Genomic DNA, 11,696 nt, shown 5'->3' on the forward strand with positions numbered 1-11,696 from the left:
AGATGTGTATAAGAGACAAAAACTGGAGGGCTGCATTGGCAAACAAGATAGAAAAAACAAAAACTCCGGAAAGATGGTAATAAGTTGCCAGATATATAATTTATTTAAGTGAGCAAATGTTTTCGGTTATCAACCTTTGTCAAGCTAAAGAAAAACATGAGAATAGCAAAATATATAGCATATGGAAGGCTCAAAACATGGTTCCACAGAACAGAATGCACCAATAGGTGAGCAGAACAAAACGTAGTAGCCAATAGAAAGCTGGTAAATAAAACAAAGCATAAAACAAAGTGCTTTTTTAGGGAGGGAGGCTCCCTCCATTGTTCTATTTGTTCCTTTGTTTTATGCTTTGTTTTAACACACATGCAAAAATGGAAATACTAAATTCACACAAGAGGCACATAGCAAGGGAAATTAAAAACAAAAATCACACATAAAAAGAATCACAAAAAACACATATATTTCAGCTACATACAGGATATGTGCGCTTTATAAATCTTGTTATTATTTTAATCACTTGTATGAAATAAAGTTTCTCTGGCGTGATTCGAACCTGCAACCTCTCGTTATCGAGGCGAGTGTCATACCCATTAGGCCAAAAGACATATATAGATATACTTGCAGATATAAAGTCCTAGGTACTTTCCTTCATACATCTGACTGAATCGCTCAAACATAAATAAGCTAGAAAAGCTTATATGTTGCAGCTTGGAAATCATAGTTAAATAATATTCTTTACTAGGATTATTATTACTTTCTTGGTAGGTTGCTAAGCTTGTGATTGGTCAAAATGGAGTCCTCTCCACACCAGCTGTGTCGTGCATCATCAGGAAAAGATCGGCGACTGGCGGAATAATCCTCACTGCCAGTCACAATCCAGGAGGACCTAAAGGAGACTTTGGAATCAAGTACAACATATCAAATGGAGGTACTGTGCATTTGTCCTTGAAAATTATATTAAAATAAATATTTAAAAATAAAAATCTTAATGTTAAACTATTGATTTTGCAATCTTTGAAACCTGTTTTCTCAAAATCTATATGGCTGATATCCAATGTATATTGATAACTTCGCTAATACAGTACTCCATCAAATAAACATTGTTTTAAAGAAGAATTTATGCAGAATCTAAAACTACCAAACTCAATTTTGATTTTTTTTCTGACAAAACCAGTCAACATACGTTCACACACACCCACTTTCTGACAAAACCAGTCAACATACGTTCACACACACCCACCCACAAACACACCTGCCCCCCCCCAACACAAATGAATCTATGAACTACTGTATTCTTCAGGTAAATTTTTTGTTCTTGTTTGTAGGCCCTGCACCTGAGAGCGTGACTAATAGAATATTTGAGTGCACAAAAGCCATTAGCGAGTACAAGACTTGTCCAGACTTGCTTGTGGATATAGGAAGCATTGGAGTGCAAGAGTACCAAGTTGATGGCAGAAAATTCATTGTTGAGGTATCAGTTGAATATATATACAGTATATTTATTTTTAATTACAATATTATCAACATAGTTACTGTTATAAAATTGTTGTTTCTAACTATAGATACTGGCTTGAATTATAAGCTTTCCCTTCTATGCTGCCGGGGATTTTAGGCAACTCAGAACCCCAGTTGGTTCATTTTGCATCCTCCCACTCGTAATACTCTGTAATACCATTGTTACTCCTAACAATTTAACAAACATCCATCAAATTTGTATTATATATTGTAATTTTTTCCAGATTATTGATAGTGTTACTGATTATGTTGACTACATGAAGGAAATTTTTAACTTTGGTGAATTGAAGGCGTATTTGACCAATCAGGAGAAGCCTTTTAAAGTGGTTGCGGATGCAATGCATGGAGGTAGAGCCCACCGAAAACTTTCACCAAACTGGCATTTCTGTTTAGTATTTCTAACTAAATTGTGGTTATCATAATTTATATAGTCTGCACTTACTGTCTTCTATTTCCAGTGATTGCCTGTGCCGCCAGTACCAAACATAACGGGCGATCCAGAGAAAAAATTTTTGTAGGGGAAATGTGAAGTGTGACACACAGTAGGTGGGAGGGAGAGAGGCAGTGGTGTTGTTTGAGTTTTGTTTAGAAATTCTTCAACATAGACACTAATACATGGAATTGAAATAAAAAATTAGCTTCTTTTGGAGTACTATCTTCTCCTCATTCCTTTGCTTCTCTTCTCTCTTTTTTCTTTTGGGTGGGGCACTAGCCCATGTTTACCCCTAGACCATCCCCTGTACAGTTTCATGTACAAATATATATTTATATATTTTACACTAGTTATTGAAATTGTAACTATTTAGAGAGTACTTTTAGAGTTTTATTTAACAAGATTATGCTTCAGTAATATTTCTATTGAGACATTTTACAGACTAATATGGCTATTTCTTGCATTGTTTATTATTATGAATATATGTAATAATGTGTATTTTCTGTTAATATTTACATTTCCATATCAAATTTTTTGGAATAATAATGTACAAAAAAAATTACTCAGTTAATCTTTTTTCAGTGGTTGGCCCATATGCTACACGTATCTTCTGCAGTGAACTTGGTCTTCCATCTGAAAGCTGCATCAACTGCGTACCAAAAGACGACTTCGGAGGTCACCACCCTGATCCTAACTTGACCTACGCTGCTGACCTTGTGGCGTTAATGAAAAAGGGTATCCATGCGTTTGGAGCTGCTTTTGATGGAGATGGTGTAAGTATTTTGTTTGCAAGTTTATAAATGAAATTTATAAACCTATAGTAGGGCCTACATTTCACTTCAGTTGTTTTCTATTTTATATAAACCTATTTAATTCCTTATGCACTTTATTTCCAAGTAGCATGGAAATAGAATTATAAAAGATTATTTTATTAATCATAAAATAAGATATTGCATAAAAGTGTTAAAATCTTATAATATAAAGAAGCAGTTGTTTACAGGTCTACATTGGGAGTCATGTCAATGCTCACCACCCCTCACCTAGCTCTTTGCCTGTTTCTTAGATTAAGTGGGCTCCTATTCGAGGTTTTACGCTATGGTAAATATAAATTGACTTGTTCCATTTCCACAGGACAGAAACATGATTTTGGGACAGAACGGTTTCTTTGTTAACCCCAGTGATTCAATTGCGGTGATAGCAGCGAATGCCAAATGCATTCCGTACTTCCAAAAGACTGGCGTGAAAGGCTTAGCAAGGAGTATGCCCACATCCGGTGCACTGGACAGGTAAGGCTAACTGGGGTTGAAATACAGGTGCAACTGCTGGGCCTGTAGGTTAACAGGGCATGGTAGCACCTCACACACCTGGCCTTTGTGTACTGTATGTGTTTGTGTGCTGAATTACTGAACAGGAAATGTCTAAGTGTGTGGTGTGTAGTTGTTGTCAAAAGGTCAGGGGTAATAATAAGTATTGTGATGAATATGGAATAGCAGTTCAGAATGTAAGCATAAACTAGAGATACTCTTCAATTGAGTTTAGGGCATGCTGGGCTGGGTGTGGTTGTTTTTGCACTGATTTCATTCAAATCTTTCTATTACTTTATTCTTTATTACTATTGACTTACTTCTATGACTCACGAAAACATACACTCTTGGTTTTGGTTAGGGTAGGCTGTACTTGCAGTAAATATTCATTAAAGTAGAGGGTAGTTAGCGCTTAGTAACCGGAAGGAAAAGCACTTTAGAAGTACCAAGTAACAATAGTTATGGGAAAAAGTAATGAAAATAAAATCTTGATTATCAGATTGGATTGGATTGCATTCATTCAGTGTAAACGCCAAGGATAACCCAAGAAAGTCTGAATATAGACAGTGGGGTCCTTCTGGTGGTGGTTGGGCAGTACACGGGGAGACAATCCCCTAATCTTTTTCCGAAGAATGTATTGCGTTCTTTAACGTACACATGGGCCATATATCACACTTGACCAGTAGCTTAAAGGTCTCATCAGAAAGACGGTCGTAACTTGTATTTCAGCCCTGTAGCTGAAATACAAGGAGAGCAACAGTGTCTATTTGTGCAGTTGCGTTCAATATATATTCATGAAGTTGAAATTAAAAAAAATAAATATATCATAGCTTTTAAAATTTTCTTTTTCATTTTACTCTTTGAAGGGTTGCTAAAGGGGATGGTCTGCAGTTGTTTGAGGTTCCTACTGGTTGGAAGTTTTTTGGTAACTTGATGGATGCGGACAAACTGTCGTTATGTGGTGAGGAGAGCTTCGGGACTGGCAGCGACCACATACGGGAGAAGGATGGATTGTGGGCTGTGTTGGCGTGGTTGTCAATCTTGGCATCAAGAAAGCAAACAATCAAGGAGATTATGAAAGCTCACTGGACAAAATATGGAAGAAATTTCTTCACAAGGTAATTCCTGTTACGTTTATGTAAACATTCTGTTATGTTATCTAATGAATTAGTATAATTCGTTTTATTTGTATGTATTTACTTAAATTTACTAGCTAATTAAAGGATGGAACAATGTGGTAACAGCTCTTCTTATTGTATTTGTTTGTAATTTTGTATACCAAAATTTAATTGAATACTTTAAAAGTTAAGCCCTTTGCTGTCTTGTTTGCATTTTATTGTACTTTCTTATTTTGATGTGTGTCTTTATATTAAGTTTAGTTAATGGGAGGCTAATTATTAGTGACTAGTCATGACATGTATGTGGCTATCTGGCTTTCCCAAGTATGAAAATTTGGTAAAGAATGCAAAATACTTAATACATTTCATCAGTTTGATTTTAAATACTGTACTCATGTTTAAAAAATATAATTTACGGTCTGTCATTTATACTTTGAATATTCAGGTATATGGTAATGTAAGACTTAACTTTACCTATAGCTTCTCTGAAATAAAGTACTGTACCAAAAAAAAGCACTTTGGATCTGTCTTAATGATTTTTGACCTCAGAAGCCCTGTCTGAACTATCAAATTTTGACAAAAACATGTGATATGCCTAAATATGGTCATGATGACATCACGTCATGACCATATATAGGCACATCATGATTATATATGGTATACAACAGAGCTTTATCCATTAATTTGTTTCTCCTCTCAGATACGATTATGAAAATGTTGATTCTGAAGCCGCACAAAAAATGATGACTAACCTAAGACAGCTGGTGCAAGAGGCTAGTTTTGTTGGGAAATGTTACACAGAGGGCAACAAATCATATACGGTTAAACTTGGAGACGATTTTGAGTATGAAGATCCAATTGATAAAAGCATTTCAAAGAAACAGGTAAGAGAAATATTGCTGTTAATTAATCACTATTTTTTGTAGTATTTTTAATAGGAATTTAGGGTTCTTTTAGTTAGTGGTACACACTCTAAATTAAGGGCTGTTTGGTCTTGCTTCATTTTATGCTGGCAGAGTGCATTGGTATATTTGTCTCTCCCCTGTCCGGTTAATTTTAAACTATTTCTTTCAATAAACAGTATGAAAGTACTACCACTGATATGGTATATTTAATTAACTTAACTTGCATTTTTATATATTTCTAGGGTTTAAGAATTATCTTTGAGGATGGTTCTCGAGTAATCTTTCGGTTAAGTGGAACCGGTAGCAGCGGTGCCACTATTCGACTATACGTTGACAGCTTTGAGGCTAACCAAGACCGCCATAACATGATGGCAGCAGACATCCTGAAACCCTTGGTGACTATAGCACTTAAGATTTCACAACTACAAGAGCTCACTGGCCGGCAAGCCCCAACAGTCATCACATAAAAATGTCAAGTGCGCCCTCCAATTCAAAATCCCCCTCTATATAAGTCGAGACCACTTTTTCCAAAGAACTTAATATCAATCTTTAATCTACTAACACAAAGCTAACCCTCTAAGTGGACTGAACCCCCCAAGACCACACCAAATTTTCAGCTCCTAAAGGCCATGGTCTCGATTGGAGGACAAACATGTATTCCAATTTCGCAGTGTGGGTGCTAGATTTTTTTTCTCAACAAGTTCGGTATACTAGATATTTTCATCAAGTTATGTGTGCTAAACACATTTCAAAAAGCGTGCTTTTTACTCTAAAATATCTGAATCGATTTTTAGGTATTATTTCAGATAGGTGCACTTGTAAAGTTCCTACAACACTATCAAATTTTATGTGACAAATATGTGTGATGTGCCCATATATGGACATGGTGTTGTCATATTACACCCAAATATAGGCATATCACATTGTTTTTGTCACATGAAATTTGAGAGTGTAGACAGATTTGAACAAGTGGACTAGTAACTCGATCAATGACTTCTCTCGCACCTAAGGGTCCCTTCGTGTATGTGCTACTCGGTATAACCCTGTACCAGCAACTCTCATCATCCACCACAAGTGCTGTCTGTACCAGCACACAAGCCATTGTGTACACTGGGCCTACGGTTTATAGTCCTTAATTATCCGAGAAGATTTGTTCTGCCACCAGCGTTATAGGCGAGTGTACCATTCCAACCAGCACCAATATTTTGGCTGCAGGTTGCAGTGCCCCTGCCTTAACCGCTCAGCCATTTGACTCGCCATCTGATATGTAAGCTCAGTTCAATTTTCATTAATAATAAAAGCGTGTGCTTCTACTAATAAAAATGTTAGCATCGTTCAACAGGAACATACAAGGTAGTTCTAACTCATTTTAAGTTATACTGCAATTTTGTATAAATGTATAGATTATTATATTATTGTAAATGCACAGATTAATCATATCAAAGTGTGGAACAATATGTGGGAATATTTTGTTTAATAATTTTAGATCTTTAAATAATATACAATAGTTTATAAACAATTTATGAAGATTATCTGTTGAAAGGTACGGTTTGTTTTTATTAATACAAGATTCCATGGTTTATTATTTCACTGTACAGTACTTTGAAAGGTATAATAAACATAAATTCCAATAAAGTATGTTTTCAATTCGTCATTATTCAGTGTTTGTGGGTATTGTACTTTTGATGTATTAATTTAAAGTGTTTAAACATGATGGCCATGTGTAGCCACTTCCTGGCTTGGTGTGCATCCACGCATTTATATGCAGTACAGAAGGGAAAAAGAGCTGTTTTACCAACCCCATGATCTTTTTGACGTCCTGTCCAGTCTACAAGCCTCCGTAGCTAACTCATAATAAATTATAATGACAGTATATATTTTTTTTTGTTTTGTTTTTTTTAAGAACACCACATACAGATTGCCAAGGGAGCCCTTGTAGGATGAGAATGAGCTAAACAAACATTTTTTCTTCCTTTGCCAACGCCAGGAATATTGGACTTACTGTAAGCTTAATAATTACCACTTTTTTTCTGAAAATTTACTCTAACAGCAAGTTATATGTACATCAAATACATGTCTATAGTAAATAAATCACAAGATATTTTTTTTTCAGTTGTCATGGTCATTTAATGATACCCCTCAAGATGATTATATAAATACATACAGTTAATAAACATTGCATTCCCCTCCACCATGTATTTCATGTTACAATAGTAAATTTATTATTGTGCAGCTAATGTACTTTACTTCAATACCGGTAAAAGAGATGTTTGCATATTAAGTGACTGTCTACGAACAGAAACATATCTGGGGAGAAAAGTGGGGCACGTAATCCACCCCCCACAAAAAAACAAAAAAAAATCAAGATCAATTAGTTAACAGTAATCACCACTTATTTCCCCCCCGCTTGTTCCCCCTCACTTAATACTAGTTCTCTCCCCACCCCATAAGCACCATGGCATTGGCAATATATTTGGTAGCTAATAATCCTCAGTCTTTGTGATCTACTTTCTCTAATATTCAGGGGTGGCGCCAGTGGGGGCGTCGCGGTGTGCTGGCCCCTGTCGGGGAGAAAAAAAAATTAGTAGATTAGGAGACTATAAAATCGATTAAATAAGCCTTTGAAACCCCTAAATTGTCCAAATTTTCGGGGGCTTTGACCCCAGGACCACTATTGATACCTTTTAATTGAAGCTCGACCACGCCCACTTTGCTTTCGTCGGGGAAATCCTGCCGTCACCCCTGATAATATTTTAGTATCTTATCAAAATATTATGTAAATAAAACAGTGTATGGCAGTTAAATCTGTATTGCTAATCAAGTTGGTTATAATAAAAAATAAAATTTCAATAATAATAATTATTTTAATAATTATTATTTTTTTAATAATTATATTAATAAAAAATATTGAATATTATTTTTATACTATAAATATATATAAAATATATATATGACAACACTTCCATCCTATAACTCATAAATATACTGTTAAACAAAAATTTCTTATTTACTGTTGTCACACACTTCACCAACATGCAACTACTGTAGGTTTGTGTGATGAATCGTTATCAATGGCGATCTGCTCAGACGGCAACCAACATTCAGTAAACGTCAACACTCGCACAGTGCGGTAATATTCTGACACCTTTCCCATCACCTTGTGTTGCTGCTTATAGGCGCACGCATCTATTTTCCCCCCAAGTGGCGGCGCCAGCGGGGGGAAACAGGGGCTTAAGTCCACTAACCAGACAGGTCAAGCCCCCCCTCCATCAGACAGACCTCATCGGGCAGTCAGACTTAAAAAAAATTTAAAATAGCCCCACGCCAAGCCAACACGTCTCTCACAGTCTGAGAGTGTCATTTCTGGCCATCCAGAGGTTCCTATTCTTAAAAAAATCTCTTTTGAAAGGGGGACCCCACTCTCAAACACTTCCCCCAGCTCGGGCCTACGAGCTCAAGTCCCCCGTCGGACAGCTCAGCCCACCGCCCCGCCCCCAGAAAATATATCCTGGAGCCACCACTGGAGCCCCCTGCTCTTCTCAAAGGATATCTTGAGCTCTTCAAAGTTAGCATGACTTAATTTGTGTACACGCTATCCTTACCCAAGAAGACTTAAGCCAGACACTTACTACGTCATACGACTGTCGTACGACGAATCCACATCTACTTCCGGTGAGCGATAGACGATGTAACGCTGTCTGCTGATTGTCAGTGGCAGTCTAAACGGATCATTAAAAAAGCGATTCGTTGGTCGTTTGTCGTTGCCTTGCTGTCATGTCTCCATCGCGCGTAGTGAGTACCCGGCTTTAAACACCTGAACCATGAACGAGAAATGTTTCAAACCAATGCCGATGTAAGGCTCTGGTACATGCTGCCTCTACTACTCAGCCACTCAACTCGCTAAAAATTAAATTTCAACCATCTTGATCAACATTCTGTTTCAATCCTAAAAGTGCTGCTCTATTTTTCGGTAAAGTCTCAAAGTATTTTTGTTGTTCCTCCGAATATTTATCTGCTACTGGTATCACATCTCTAAACATGTTATTCTGCCAATTGTTATTAAACTTATCAAGAAAATCAATTTTCTGATTGTCAGTAGGGAGAGAATCATGAGGGAGCACTCTCGGAATGCTCGTGGTTTGTATATCCTTCATGATAATGGCTCCACGGAATGCAAACCAACCACCAAATCGAGGGTGAAGACTAGCACCATATATCCTCTATATAAAAAAGTAACATATTGTTTAATGAATTACAATAATTAATATATTAACTATCTGATCATTTACACAGAATTATATTTATCTTTAAATATGATTACTTAGATTTACTTTTTCATTAAATATTTTAAATACTTTATATAAAAATACAATAAAATAAAATATAGAAAGTAAATAAAATTATGAAATATTGCATTGTTCAAGACTATCTGATCAGTTACACAGACCTACATATATCTTCAATTATGATAACTTAGATTTACTTACTTAGGTGATAGGTGACCTCTATTAAAGTTTTAATCAAAATAGGAAATTTCAATACCTTCTTTTCGTGCCAAGGATCATTCTTCACATCGGAACGTTTATAGTAGTAAGCTGCACCAGACACATGCCCGGCAGTCTGCACCAGCAGTTTAGGTCTTCGGGTGCCATGGTGCTGTTCATAGTCTTGTATAAAGTCTAGTGCAACGTCTGGTAAATTCTGCCACATGAAAACAAAAGATTATTACCATTACTAACAAAATAAAGGACAGTAAACTTGAAGATAAAAACAATATTATTCAGTGGCTAATCCAGGAACTTGTGGGCAGAATATGCCCACAATAAGGAAAGGAACACCCCAATCAGAGAGGTTAGGTATAACCACAGTGATACAGAAAAGACCACATGTATGGGGTGCCAAAATGAACCTGGACAAAAATATTATAGGGCTTCCAAATTCCAATAACATTGATGAAGACTTTTAAAAAATAACTACCATAATAGCTCAGAACAAAGAATTTCCGAGCTAGAAAGGCGCGCCATTTCCATTCCTTCCTGAGATGCCAAAAACCTTACAGAAGTTACAACCAGGACACCAACCCTCCTTAATCGGACCAATGGCCCCCACCCAACTTCACAAGCAAAAATCATCCTGGATATCCCTCTGTTAATAATATATAAGGCCGAAAAAAAAATTTGTGTTGGCGACATTGTGGGAAAATCCAAAAAATGGGTAGGTCGGTAGGAAAACTTTTTTTTTTTAAACAACCAAAAATGTGTTTATGCCTAAAAAGTAGAAAATCACAAATAATACAACAAATTCGGATTCGAATTGTGTACTATCCAGCAAAATAGGCTATGCCTTCGCCCCTAGCCTGGCCAACGCTATTTCAGCCTTATTTGCTCATAAAAAAATATTGTTTGTTGTAGTCAAGAGAGAAAATACAAAGCTAAAATGCCAATCCTGAATTTCGTAAAATTTGAGTCAGTTGGGCGTGGCGTGGCCAACACAATATTTTTTTTTTATTTGGCCTAATGCCTTCTATAGCACTAAAGAATTTTCACCTGTTGTACTTTTTGATAGCATGACCCAACACATTCATCAATGGGATCTTTCACGAGCATATTTCCGTTCTTGTTGGCTTCAATCCACGGTTTGAAAGCACGCTCATACATGCAAGGTATGCTTAGCACACATAATGCAACAGTGTCTGCATGGTACGGAAGATGAAAGACTTTATCAACCAACTCGTTATACCATCCAACCTAGAAGAAGCACACATTAAATTAGAACAGTGGTATTATATCTTTACCATCATGGAAATACACCATTCCCAAAATTCTTTTTGTTTAGAAATAATGAACAAAGTTCAAGAATTTTCCGAGCTAGAAATGAGGGTGGTCCATACAACTGAACATTTTGGACCCCCAAAACAAGTTTAATTTTGTAGTCATTTGTCTATTTTTTACTGTTAAATGTTATTTAATCTGAACTTTATTCGAAAAGGATTTTATACCCCTTTGATGTTTTGTATTTCTTTTGTCTTACCATGTATGTCCGGGGTGGGCATGAAAATTGGTCAGAAGGCCCAAGTGAACTTTTGATTTAACACCATCCACACCCGAACACTGACGTTCCAAGTGCACTTCCGAAATCCTTCATGCACTGCTTTTATGGCTTTAATACACAGTTTTAATATTACATTGTCAGATAATTGGTGTTGGGCTGTAAGGACATGGTCTTCTTCTTCTAGCCAAAGATGGTTGGTGGGCCGCTCAGGTTTTTTAATTCATTTTCGAGGGCCGCAAACAAAATTAATGTTGCATCGCATGCGGCCGGTGGGTCACACTTTGCCCACCTGTAATGTATGTCAATGCCACTGTAATACTGCCATAATAATAAATGAACCAATATTTATGATTAAAATATGACTAAACTG

The 11,696-nt window shown here is 36.4% G+C and overlaps 2 protein-coding genes across 2 annotated transcripts; one reads left to right on the top strand and one right to left on the bottom strand.

Moving 5' to 3' along the window:
* Positions 1–765: 765 nt before the first annotated feature.
* On the top strand, positions 766–6,910 carry LOC117123942 (phosphoglucomutase-1-like; the record flags this gene model as incomplete). The annotated part of the gene is given in 8 exon segments (XM_033270038.1): positions 766–928; positions 1,326–1,471; positions 1,740–1,863; positions 2,531–2,721; positions 3,080–3,234; positions 4,119–4,370; positions 5,071–5,254; positions 5,518–6,910. Coding segments are annotated over 8 exon segments (1,440 nt in total), but the record flags the coding sequence as incomplete, so codon positions are not given.
* Positions 6,911–7,384: 474 nt separating this feature from the next.
* LOC117123984 (methylmalonic aciduria and homocystinuria type C protein homolog) lies at positions 7,385–11,595 on the bottom strand. The gene is made up of 4 exons (XM_033270085.1): positions 11,306–11,595; positions 10,822–11,022; positions 9,818–9,976; positions 7,385–9,495 (listed from the first exon to the last, which is right to left on the bottom strand). The coding sequence occupies exons 1-4, from the start codon at positions 11,306–11,308 to the stop codon at positions 9,190–9,192; spliced, it is 669 nt and encodes a 222-aa protein (XP_033125976.1). The 5' UTR covers positions 11,309–11,595; the 3' UTR covers positions 7,385–9,189.
* Between the last annotated feature and the right edge of the window lie 101 nt (positions 11,596–11,696).

The sequence above is a fragment of the Anneissia japonica genome, unplaced genomic scaffold (assembly GCF_011630105.1).
Source record: "Anneissia japonica isolate Jap-2015-1 unplaced genomic scaffold, ASM1163010v1 scaffold287736_len1891122_cov214, whole genome shotgun sequence".
Classification (NCBI taxonomy): Eukaryota; Metazoa; Echinodermata; class Crinoidea; order Comatulida; family Comatulidae; genus Anneissia; species Anneissia japonica.